This window comes from Ziziphus jujuba, chromosome 9, assembly GCF_031755915.1.
Source record: "Ziziphus jujuba cultivar Dongzao chromosome 9, ASM3175591v1".
Lineage (NCBI taxonomy): Eukaryota > Viridiplantae > Streptophyta > Magnoliopsida > Rosales > Rhamnaceae > Ziziphus > Ziziphus jujuba.
In genome coordinates, this window is record NC_083387.1 from 25,425,362 (window position 1) to 25,439,017 (window position 13,656).

At 31.7% G+C, this 13,656-nt stretch overlaps 1 protein-coding gene across 1 annotated transcript; it reads left to right on the forward strand.

Annotated features, from left to right (window-relative positions):
- Window positions 1-396: 396 nt before the first annotated feature.
- On the forward strand, window positions 397-2,135 carry LOC125424325 (serine carboxypeptidase-like 4). Its single transcript, XM_060811433.1, has 3 exons — window positions 397-611; window positions 720-856; window positions 1,625-2,135. The coding sequence occupies exons 1-3, from the start codon at window positions 466-468 to the stop codon at window positions 1,678-1,680; spliced, it is 339 nt and encodes a 112-aa protein (XP_060667416.1). The 5' UTR covers window positions 397-465; the 3' UTR covers window positions 1,681-2,135.
- Window positions 2,136-13,656: the final 11,521 nt, after the last annotated feature.

The following is a 13,656-nucleotide window of genomic DNA, read 5'->3' on the forward strand; positions in this document are numbered from 1 at the left end:
AAATAAAAAATAGAGAAAATTTGAATAAAAATAGATATTCTCTTAATAAATACTCTGGTAAAAGTAATTTTAGAATAAATAATCTCCTAGAAAATCTAAATAAAAAATCTTATATCAAAATGGGGCCAAAAGAATGAAACCCCAGTGGAGACACAGCAAATCCAGTGGCCACTTAAAAAATGTAACAAAACATCGGAAAATTTTAAACAAATATGTCATGATAATTAATATATATTATTGTATTATTTACATTATATACACAGACAAAGCTAAATTAAACTGTATATTAAACTGCAAAGTTATTAAACAGCAAGTCAACCTAACAAATTTCAGTTAGACTGGAAGGTTGGTTGGTAGCTGACCATTTCATGGCAATCTGAACCCAACATCCCATTCCACGAAATTGATTCCCAACCCACAGCTACAATATATTTATGTTAGTTTTGATTAATTGGGTGTGAAAATATGCCATTGAATTTCTTCAACTTCATTGGCTTCCCACTAAGTTATCTACTTCTGCTATTCTTACAAGCAGCGCTACTTTCTAATGGGTCAATCGTGAAGACTCTTCCGGGTTTCCCCGGTGTTCTACCTTTTAAGCTTGAAACAGGGTTAGTGTTTTTTTTTTTAATTTTTTTAATTTTAAAATTATTTAAGTTATTAGTTGTTTAAATTGGTTTTAGTTAATTAATTAGAGTAGGAGGCTTTTGTTGATTCAGATATGTTAGAGTGGAGGAGTCTGAACTTTTCTATTACTTCGTTGAATCACAAGGCCAAGCTCCATTTGATCCATTTATACTCTATCCTAATGGTGGACCTAGTTGTTCTGGCTTAAATGACTGTCACTACCAAGCTGGTAGGCTTCCAAATCTGTATTAATTCTGATGAAGTAAAAAGAAGGGAATATATATACGGAAATTCTATGGTGAGGACTGTCCGCATGAGGACCGCAATATTAGTGATGGTTTTTCATAGTATTAACAACGGTTTTTTAAAAAATCATCACCAATATTATAGTCAGCATGAGGACCGTCCGTACCATAGACGGACTGTATATATATATATATTTCTACAAATATATTTGTTATAAGAAAAGGCTTCAAATTTTATATCAATAAATCTAACGATAAAAATTTGTTCATTAATTAATTTTTAAATGCCAATTAATGTTAAAAGTTCACATTTAATTTGTTAACCATTAATATGTATATGTTGTATATGGTTTTAATTTGTTGAAACATGTTTCCTGTTTATGCTTATATGATGGAAATCATGCTACATCCACACATATACTACTAAAGGTTGTTAGTTGATCCTTTCAAAATTTTATTTAGCTTTAAATAATTGATTGATGTGAGAATATTTTGACAATGGATCCAAATCTCATATTGTGTATAATGTTTAAATGAGAAAGTTGGTATAAACCGTAACAGTATTGTTTTTTTTTTTTTTTTTTGGCTTGGAACCGTAACAGTAATACTATTCAGTATTCATCATAAATATTTTGCCCAAACTCAGACGCTGTTTACCTCTAATTTACCGCTGGACGATTGTGCATTATTGCTTCTGTTTCTGTTATTTGCTATTTATAAATACTTATAAATAATTATACGATATTTTGCAGGTCCATTAGTTTTCAATATAGCTGATTACACAGGGGGTTTACTGGCTTTGTCCTGACCCAAACTCACGGACAAAGGTTTGTATAATCTCTAAACTAATATCATATTATCTCTGTCGAAACCACTGGATCGCTTTCAAACAAATCATAGGTTAGTTCATCATTAGGCGAAATTTTTTTTTTTTTTTTTTTTAATTTAGAAACTTTTGTGTGAAAAAGTATTTAGCGACCATGGTTGGGTGGGGCTACAGAGCTTTTCGTTGGCGCAAATAGAAACATCGTTGGTCGTTACAGGCCAAGTGGAATGGGCCTCAAGCCCAACCCAAGAATCTTTTTTTTTTTACTTTTTCTTATGAAACCCAAGAATCTAGTTATGGTGATGAATTTGCAGACAGCTAGTATAATCTTTGTGGATGCACCAATAGGCACTGGTTTTTCCTATGCAACGACTCCAGAAGGTAATAGCGTCTCTGACACAAAATCAGCAAGACAAACTCATAACTTTTATCACAGAGGTGCGTCAAAATATATATATATATATATATATATATATATAAAATCAAGTTTAAATAAAAATTTTAATATTATAAATTTTTTTATTTATTAATTATTAGATTAATTTGTTTTTTTTTAAATACAATTTTAATATATTATTAAATCTATTTAATTATTTTTTAAATTTTAAATTTTATCTTTTAATTTAATCTAAAATTAATAAAAACTATTGCTAATAAAAAAATTTGATATTACAATTATCAAGTAGTCTTACAATAAACCTAACTCAAAATATAAATAATGTATGGAATATTAATATATTAATATCAGAATATCCATACTATTTCGAAATTTATGTACATTATATAAGGATCTAGATTTTCTGCCTTTTTTTTTTTTTTTTAACCAACCACTAACATAATATCCTATAAGCAAAAGAATTAATAAAAATTGAATAAAAGAATAATTATTTTTTATTTTAAGATGAATAACTAGTCCAACAAAAATGGCAACATGAAAATATGCACATTTCGGACCTTTTATTTTTAATTTTAAGATGAATAACTAGTCCAACAAAAATGGCAACATGAAAATATGCACATTTTGGACCTCTTAGAATACTTTATCTGTTTTCCTTGGTCTCAATTTTTTTTATCTACCACCTATTAGATATCCTATTATTTAAAAAGATTAGCAAAAGAATAAATAAAAATCGAAGAAAAAAATAATTATTTTTTATTTTAAGATGAATAACTAGTCCAACAGAAATAGACATGGAAATGTACACATTTTGAACCTCTTAGAATACTTTATCTGTTTTTCTTGGGCTGAAATTATTTTCTTTTCTTTTTTTTAACTATCGTTTATTTTTCTGAACCTTAATATATTGCAGTGGTTAATTGATCATCCAGAATTCATAAAAAAATGAATTCTTCATTGCTAGTGATGCATATTCTGGGATAGTAACGCCTGTAATCGTGAGGAAATATTAATGGTATACTCGTGAGTCCTGATTTTTTTTATATATCACTAATTTAAAAAAAAAAAAAACATTCTTCTGTATATGCCCACTTTAAGGTAGGTTAGATAAAATCACTTCCAATATTTTAAAAATGCAGGCAATGAAATAACAGTTGAGCCTCTAATAAACTTGAAAGTAATGATTAATTTGCAGAATTCTTTTTTTTGGTCTCTTTAAAATTAATTAGCTTTAATTGTAATGTTAAAAAAAATGCATCATGCATATTTATGCAATTAATATTTTAAATTAGATGGATATTTATAATAAAAATAGTGTCCTTCTTGAATGGAATTTAGGGGATTTTGATTTTTTTTTCTTTTTGAATACTACAAATTATTCTAAATATTTTATCTTTATAATTCGAACTCATACTTTCATAGGTAGAAATAACACTTATATCAGACAACTTTATCAGGTATATAATACCATTATTAAAGCAATTTTTCCAACACTTCTTCTTCTTCTTCTTTTTCTTTTTTTTTTTTTTTTAAACACCATTTTTTAAATTTTTTATTTTTTATTTGATTTTGCTGTGATAAAAAAATTGATTTTTTTTATTTTATTTTTTTTTTTTTTTACTTTTGCTAAAATTTGACTACTTGCCAATATTATATTTGTTCAGTCTGAGAGAATAAGTTGCAATGACCAGTATGTCATTGTAGATCCATCTAATGCAAAATGTTTGGCGGATCTTGAAGCAATCTATGAGGTTGATTACCCTTACTATTATTTTTTATTTTTATTTTTTGGCTTTTTATGACTTAGATAGTACCTATATAATTAAGCAGCTTTCTAATGAATTATTTTCAAAGGAAATAATAATATCTTAATAATTATGAAATTATAGTGCATTGGACAAATAGACTTTGCCAACATTTTGGAACCCAGATGTGATATTAATCTGGTCGCGGGAGAAAAAGATGGTCAACAAGATAGAAGATATCTCAAAGAGAATCAAACTTATAATTTCATTTCGTCCGTACAAAAAACTGATAAGAATTTTGGTGCCGGGTTTGTTACTCCCCCACCTAGCTAGTCCTATCTTTCATTCTTTTTAATTAATAAATATAGATTTATCAAATAATAATAATAATAATAATCAATACATATCGATCCTATTAAGAATGTTAAACTGTGTAAGATTCAATTTGTTAGGAAAATTAACATATATGAAGTTATAATCCATTTTTTTATCAATTTAAAATTTTGAAAGAAATAATAATTTAAATAGATATGAATGTATTAAGTTTGGCTTGATAAAATATGAAAAAGTCTAATCCAATTTAGTATAGTTCAACATTTTTCAAACGTTTCCACATAGTGTGATAATGAATTAATCATTAGTTTGATCATGTATGTATTTTTGGTTTTTTGCAGAATTTTGTTTATGCATTGTTTAACATTTGGGCTAATGACAGAAGTGTTCAAAATGCATTTCACGATCGACAGGTATGAAAAATAATGAGTAAAACAATCATTATTTATATTAATATCAATTTAGGTTAATTAATCCTCTTTTAACTCCATGAAATTTTCACCTTTTTTTTTTTCTTTTTCTTTTTCCCTCCTTAACGGTTGACAGAGAACAATTAGAGAATGGGTCAGACGCAACAACAGTATAATACAACAAACATACTTGTATGACATTAGGAGTGCAATTGGTTATAAGAAAAATCTTACCAACAGCGGCTTACAAGTCCTACTTTACAAGTATGATCATATAAAGTCGCATTATTTATCTTTTACATTTCTCCATAAATTTTATATATGTTTGATGTAACAACCCATACCAAAATGCACAAATTTTACAAGTTTGTCCAGGTTTGACCAAGTGAGCAATATGTGGGTCTAAGTTGACTTTTTCTATGGTTGAGACTTTTGGTTTGACTGAGATACCATTGTATAAAGCTTGTTATACGAGTTCATAGACTAGCAGCACGCCAAATTCTGAGTTGCAGATAAAAAGTTATGGTTTTAAGAAATTTTAAGCATCAGTTTTATATGAGTGTCCAAACCAGTCCTAAGTTTTTGTCTGTTAGTGGCCTAAGACTCTATGTAAATGTTGGAAAGTGTGCCCAACATGAAACAAGTTCCAAAGTACCCATTTTGTCACCCAAACCCAAGAAATTTCTCTTCGAACCCATGAACCTGAATTTGATTGTTTCAAACCCATTTAACGTCGAACCGGATCACCACCATTTTTGCCCATTCCGGCCACCAACCTTTTACACCCGCCAGCCAGGAGGAACACCAAGTGAAGGCAAACTCGGCCGTGAAATTTCATGGCAAACGGAGACCGGACACTCCCAAATCTGGCTGGCGAATGCCACCGCAGTGGGTCGCTGAATTTTTCCCTTTTTCGGTCTTTTCAGGCCAACCCATACACCTATCCAACCATTTTTGGATCCTCTGAACTCATTTCCGTGGTTCTTTGCCCAGATTCCTAACCGTTTGAAAGATACAACAATAAAAAGTTTGGCGAAAGCTTCAACCAATGTGAGCATACTGCTGGGTTCTTTGTCTCGTGAGCTCTCTATTGATATAAAGTTTGATACGAACCTAGGACGACCTGCTCCTAAACCCGTATTATATTAGCCTGGATCTCAATTAAGTTCAAGTTATAATGGAATAGACCTCAACCCCTAACCAACCTGTGGTTAGAAACATTGGTATAATGTAGACGTCACAATAGGGGATGGAAAACCTATTGATAAGTTAAGCTAAAACAACCAATTCTCTAATGGTGTTTTAGGTGTTCTCAAAGAACAAAGAGATAATTAATTTCACAAGTAATTTCCTAATCAAATCAAAGTTATATTCTTATTGATAACTAAGCCTTTAAATAGGCTTTGAAAAGACAACTTAAAAACCCTAAAACATAAAGAAGACCGGCCACCACTCGTAAAGAAACCTTGTTGGCCGAAACTATAATTCCTTTCCTAATCTAAGTTTGATTAAATAATTTGTTTTAGGAAACTATACTTCCTAAAGTTATTTGTTCAATAAATAAATAAATACAAATCCAAAATTAAAGATAGTTTCCTAAAAAAAAAAGTAAAAACAAATTAGAAAACTAAATATGGTAATTTTCGGCTACGTTGGTAATGACCCTTCTTTGATCTAATTGGACTCCAAATCAGCTTCAATAGTCTTTGTGGAATGCCAAATAAGCTTATTGTGAAGTTCCTCACATTGCCCTTGCTTGGAAGTATGAGAAAAGGCTAATATAGTAAAATGCAGTAAAGCCAGCAAGGAATACAGCAAATTCGGCCTTTTCTTCCCCTTGTGCGCAAACCACCCTATAGTTAGGCTTTGAGCTACTTTGGCTGGTTTCTATGACTCAACCTCCATATGAATTGAACCCATAAGGATGGGGTTCTAATTCATACAACCCGATCTCCATATTGTCACCAAAAATGTCACCCGGGCCCGTTTTGGCTTCTATTGCTTGTATGAGTAAAACAGGTCTTGGTTCTTTAGATATGGCCAACCCCTCTTGACTATGACTTATTCCTTGTATGAAGACAGCAAGACTGTCCTTGAACCTCTTGGCTTGGGCTCTAGTGATCGGCCCCACCTTCATCTGTATTAGGTCAGCACCCCAGCGGGTTGTCGGTTGAACAGTCTCGGGCAGATTTGCATCACTTCTTGTTTACTGATTTGTCATTTCTTACCTCATATGCTTTATAGGTCACAGGTCTTTCAACACACCTTCCTGGGGCTCATAGCATACTTTCTAATATATTTTCGACTGGGTATAACCTTTGATACCATCTGTAACACCTCACTCTTTTACACCATCGATATTGTCTCTAAGTTAACCATCGTATTCCAAATAATATAGAATTTTTTATTCAGACTTCTTAAAAGGTCATCTATACTAGGATTGCTCTAATTAGAGCATGTTTAATTCCAAACTTCTTTTGAATTTTGAGATCAACCACTTTGAAAAGGACTCAATTGTTAATAGAATGATTATCTTTACATTTAAACCATTATTATTTTACACCTAAGCGATATGGGATTGCTCACTAATTTTGTTCCTTCTTGCCTCGCATCTTTCAAGGCTTAGAGGTCTTACGATCTACCCCTTTATTGTTTAATGATCTTATCCCTTCTTGCCTTATATTTTTCAAGGGTCACAAGTCTTACAATCTACCTGTAACAGCCCAGACCACCCGCATCAGAATATTGTCCTCTTTGGCCCAGGGTTCACACCCTCTCTCCCCCCCTGGCCTCAAGGTTTTGCTCACAAAACGCGTCCTGAAGGGAGAGGTATCCACAGCCTTATAAAGACCGCTTCGTGCCCCTCTCCAACCGATGTGGGATGTTACAATCCTCCCCCCTTGGGGCCCAGCGTCCTCGCTGGCACACCGATCCGGGTACTGGCTTTGATACCACTGTAACAGCCCAGACCACCCGCATCAGGATATTGTCCTCTTTGACCCAGGGTTCACACCCTCTCTCCCCCCTGGCCTCAAGGTTTTGCTCACAAAACGCGTCCTGAAGGGAGAGGTATCCACAGCCTTATAAAGACCGCTTCGTGCCCCTCTCCAACCGATGTGGGACGTTACACTACCTCCCTTAGAGCTCAGCATCTTTGTTGGCACATTTTTTGTAACATCAAGTCCCGAAATACACCGAAAATTTCTCAAGTTGACCGAGTTTGACTGTCGTTGACCGAGTTTGACCGTCGTTGACCGAGAAGGGTCAAATTTTGACTTTTTGATTCGGCAAGAATTTTAGGTTAAGCGACGCATTGTTGTAAAGTACGCATCGATTCGAGCTCATAGACTAGTAGCACATTGAAAACAGAGCTACGATTTAAAAGTTATGAGCAAAACAAGTTGAGGTCCGAATTGTCCGAGAATGCCCGAGTTGACTTTTTATTCTTGTGAAATTGAGCTTTGACTCATGTATGGTTGTGAAGTACTCATCGATATGAGTTCATAGACTAGCAGCACTCCTAATTTGGATATTTCGTTGAAAAATTATGGATTTGCAAAATTTTCCGAATACCGTATTATTTTAATATTATTTTTTGAATACCGTATTATTTTAATATTATTTTTAAATGTGTAAACAATGTGTGCCACATGTCAAAAATCCAGCCAACCCATGAGTGCACAGTGGCACCCATGGAGGCTGTTTTCACTTGGTGGAAAAGGGGGGAAAAAAGAGAAAGAAAGAGAAAAGAAGGGGAAGGACCGGCCACCGTCCGTTGACCCATTTTTTGGCCACCTCATCTTGAAGGCCACCTGAAAACCAGTGGCCCAGCCAAAAATTACTGCTAGATCGCTGGCGATGTGCCCAGATTGAGTCATTTTTCGGCAAGTGGTAGATTTCCTTCTCTGGCCAATATCTCCCAATATAGACCTTTGTTTGCCTCACCACTGGTCCCATTGGCTTACCCATCACCAGATCTATCTCCCCATCAAATTTCACAACCAATGGCTGCCAGACGCGCAGCCAGATGTGGTAGATTCTAATGGCCACGGTGGCTCACCGAAAAACCCACCTCCGACGCGTTTTCGAAAACACCTCCTACCCTTTTCCCCTAATTTGACCTCCCTAAATCCAAATCTGATATCTTTTTCCCCCAATTCTTAACGGTTTGTGAGATCCAAGGATATTAAATTCGAGACCTCTCCGGTAAGATTCCAGCCACCACGGATCCAATCTTCAGGAGGTAAAATCCATGATCCTCACATCGTAAGCTTCGAATTGGTATATTGGTATGTCATTTGTGAATTTTGGTTAATGTTTGTGTTAAATCCTACGGATAACCGTGTATAATTTAATCGATCAAAATAGTAATTTAATCGGTTTTGTGTATTGTTGATATTTTAGGAGCACATGTGAATTGTGGAATCGATCCTATAGGGGGTCTTTATTAAATTGCATGCTCAATGTGAGTGACCTATCTTCAAATTATTTTTGGGAGTTAAATTATGAATATTTTGTGTTAATTGAATATTTGAAAATTATATTTTATGTGTTGAATATTTAGTAAATTTATAATTGGAATCTTGATTCAAAATTGAGTAAATTAAAATAACTTGTACATTAAGAAATGTTTTGATTTTAAAAATTTTATGAATTTGGGATTTAATTTAATAATTTTTTAATTTGTTTGTTGGAATATTGCATAATTAAGTATTTGAAAAATATGTTTTATGTATTTGATATTTAAGAGAATTTCCATCTTATTGTCAATTTATGATAATTTCTAATATATGTTTCGGTACCAAAAATATTTGGGAATTTAAAGGAATATTGGTTTTAAATTCTTTTAATTATTGTTATGTTTACTATTAAATTTATTGTGTGTAATTGTATGAATTTAATTGTATATGGATTTATGTGGCATAGATTGATTCTTTGGATTTGAAAGAAACTGTCTCTTTTAAATTTATTATGCATTGATGAATTGTGAGATTTAACTATGCATGAATTTTATGTGATTTTAAGAATATTCTTGATTTAAATAAATTTTGAGAATTTGAGAAAAATATTGATTTAAATTATTACATTCAAAAAATATTTATACATTGAAATATTAAAAGCTTGACCTTATGCCATTGGAAAATTTGTATATTCAAATTGATGGATTTGAAAGTTGATGGATTTATGAGGATGATTTAAAAGAAATGTGAAATATTATGGGTTTAAAGGTGATGTGAACCTAAATATTTGAAAAGTGGAATTTATGAGATTTCGATATTTAAAAATATATTAATTTTATGATTTTTAAATGCACTCGTACAGTACTGGTATTTTGTACTGTATTTACATGAATAAGATTAGCGCGCATGATTAGGCCAATGGACTTGAGGGTTGGCAGGGTATAATGCATAGTGTGCATCAACCGCCTCCTCCATGGCTAGGATGATAGTTGATAGTATCGGTTCGGTGGGACGCCACAGTGATCGAATGCAGGTTCTCTCTTAATCTCACCGTCAGATGGTGCTTTGAGACGCTGGACACCGTTGGACATACTGGTATATAGTATGGTGCGTCAGAATATTTTCAATATGAATTTTCAAATAAAATATTTTAAAATTGTATTTAATTTAAAATGTATTTAATAGTGTTTTATTATTTATTTCAATTGACACTTTAAAAAATGTAGTTTACCATGGTTTTATTAATTAAATTGATTTGATGATTTAAAATGGATTTTATTGTATTTTTACCATTTATTTCAAATAGATGTTTAAATTGATTTAAATAATTTTATTATTATTAAATTGGTTTATTGCATATTATACTGCATTTTATTTATTATTAATTCTTGATTATTTCATGGTTTGATTAATATATTTTATAATTTAATATTGAGTTAAGGTTGTTTGGTTAGTTTGATATGTGCTAGTTTCTTCTAGTATGAATTCTACCATTTATTTGTGACCATATTTTATCTTGTAATATTTTTTTTATAAATTCAATTAATTGTTATTAAATTGTTCTCAAGGTAAATTTTAGATTTTCAATACTGTAATTATTTACTTGTGGATTTCTTAATTTTTGGGATGTACAAATTCCGGAGTCTTGCAAAAATATTTTAAAAGGGAAACTTTTCCAAATGAGTGAAATGGTGGAGGTTTGAAGAAAAAAATATAAATTTTACTTATTTACAAATGTATAATTATGTATTTACTTATTATTAATTCATCAAGTTTATTATTATTATTATTATTATTAAATGTATAATTATTTATTTACTTATTATTAATTCATCAAGTTTATTATTATTATTATTATTATTATTATTACTATTGCTATATATTAGTGTATATAGACTGGATCTCACGGAGATGATTAGCATCTCACGTTTTTAAATTCGTTCCCCTAGATCCAGGTTAGTAGATGTGATCGACCGAGCGAGCTCGACGTTTTAGTTTGCTACTGAATTCCATAGAGTTCTTTCTTTCTTTTCCTCTCTATCTTGTAATATTTCTTTTATCCTTTGTTGTATTAAATTCCATATGTATTTATAAACCTTTGAGGCTCTGTATGCTATTGGAGGTTTATTTATATAATATTGCACTTTTTCCCTGTTAAATTTTGAAGTGCTACAAACTTGTGGGATCAAATTGTAATAAGGTGAGAGGAATAAGGTGGTGCAATTAGAAGTGTGTTTTCTATACAGGAAATTTTATGGTAAGTCCAACCCTTAGGGGAGATGCTGCCCGATTTTCTATTAGAGGGTTCGGTGAGATTTTCCTAGGATCAGGGCTTATCTAGGGTTCCGGTAAGGAATTATGAACGGGTCCTGACATTTTTAGCATGGCATAAGCTTTAATACTATCCGTAATGCTCTACTCTTTTACACCACCAATATTTTCCCCAACTTATCAAGCGCACTTTAAAGGGGATGTAGTTTTTATTTAAACTTCACAGAAGGTCACCCATCTTAGAATTATTCCACTGGGGTACGTTTAATTATAGAGTTCTTTTGTACCTTAAAGCTAACCACTTTAAAAAAATCTCAGTTGCTAAGAAAGTGTCTATTTTACATACAAAGCATCCATTCCACATCAGATGATATGGATTTAGATACCACCATCCAAGTAACCTTTGCCAGTAAAGTAACTTGCTAGTACCTGCACCTACCCACCCCTACGTTGTAGGATCACACAGTTTGCCAACAGTAGTCACAATCCATCCTAGTATATTATTCATTGATCTGACCCTTTTTTATCTCGCATCTTTTAGGGCTTATAGGTTTTACACCTATGGTACATGCTAATGCTTATATAGCATTCATAGGTTTTACACCTATGGTACATGTTAATGCTTGCACAGCATTTTTATTAGGACAAGGACCTATGGTACGTACTGGTATTTTTTGTTTAAGCTTAGTATATTTAGTGCACCTTGTATGGTATACTTAATGTTGCAATTTTAATGAAAAAGATATTTGGTGGTAAGAAACATAATTAATTTTATGTAAATTGCATTTTCATAAGTATCATTTTAGATTTGTAAAAGATATTTTAGTGTTAAAATAATTAATTGGTGGGATTTTGTGACAATCAAGGGTGAAATTGTATGAGGCTACTAGAGCAGGTGTGGGATAGTGCAAACAATACTGGAAAACTACCTTATCGGTAAAGGTCATCTAGTGTCAAATCTTACATTGCTTAGTGTGAAATGATGATGGTTCAAACATTAAGTAGATAATTTCTTAACAACAAAGATCTTTTTCAGAGCATTTGATATTAAGATTTGAAAGAATTTTGGAGTATGATAGTGAACTTTTAGGAAGTCTGAATAAAAATTTCATATCATTTAGAGTGTGTAACTAAATTGAAAATAGTATCATAGCAAAAATTCTATATCGTTTAGAATGTGTAAATAAATTAAAAACAATATCAATAGAGTAGAATGTTAGTAGAATTGATAAAATCAATAACAAATAATATTTTGTGTGAACCAGCAAGATGTTACAAATACAAATATCGACACGTGTAATTTGGAACTGTCTTCATCCCTCCTCTCCCCTTTCTTTTTTTTGGGGTCACCAAAAGATACACAAACTAGTCAGTGTCAATACATGGTCCATAATTGGAATTTTGTGTCAAACAGTAAAAGGTCACACTACTAACAGTGACATTTGTATTTTGTAACTGTATATTTTTATTGTTTTGTGTCAGATAATAAAATGGTCACAAAAAGACTTAGACAAAAGCATTGTCACTGTTTGTATAAGTTTGACAAGATGAAATGATGTAATCAGTGATAATTATATATACAACTTACAGTGATAAATTTATGATCATTCAATGATACTTGCGATTGAATTGAAATGGTTAAAATCACTGATAATCCTAACGATTGTCACAATTGCGGACCTTTTCAATTACAACCAACTTCAACTTCAGTTGTAATTGAAAACTAGTTAGTGTGAAGTTTATAGTTGCGATCCTAAATAGTTTAATTATATTAAAAATTATAATTGTAGAAATATAAGAGATGCTGAGAATGTAAATAAGTAGAAAAAATATTGAAAAAATGGGAAAAAAATTTAAAAGCTGTTAGGGGATAAATTGAGTGGGGAACAGTCAGATATTTTTGGCACAAAACAATAAATATGTAAAAATTAAAAAAATAAAAGTAAATGGCAGGAAAATTGAGGGGAGCTCGTTCCCCTGGATACCGTGTGGAATGTATATATATATATATATATATTTATACATAAAAATTTGATATTTTATAAAATCTAATAAAAATAAGTATGCACTAAAATAAAATAAAAAAAGGACTGGATCCAAATTAAGTAGCATGCAAGGGTGATATGCCTTCTAGTAAAGGATATATTAGAAAAATAAAATAAAATAAAATTTAACGAGGGGCTAACGAGAAGCATACCAGGGGATGATGTACAGTTGTCTTGAAATAATTTTGCAACATTCATTGTGCGAGTGGGGGTCCCGGTTTTGTATCCTAAAAGAAAAACAATAATAATAATAAATGGTGTCGGTATTAGTCTTCATTTCTTACCTACGTCGTACAC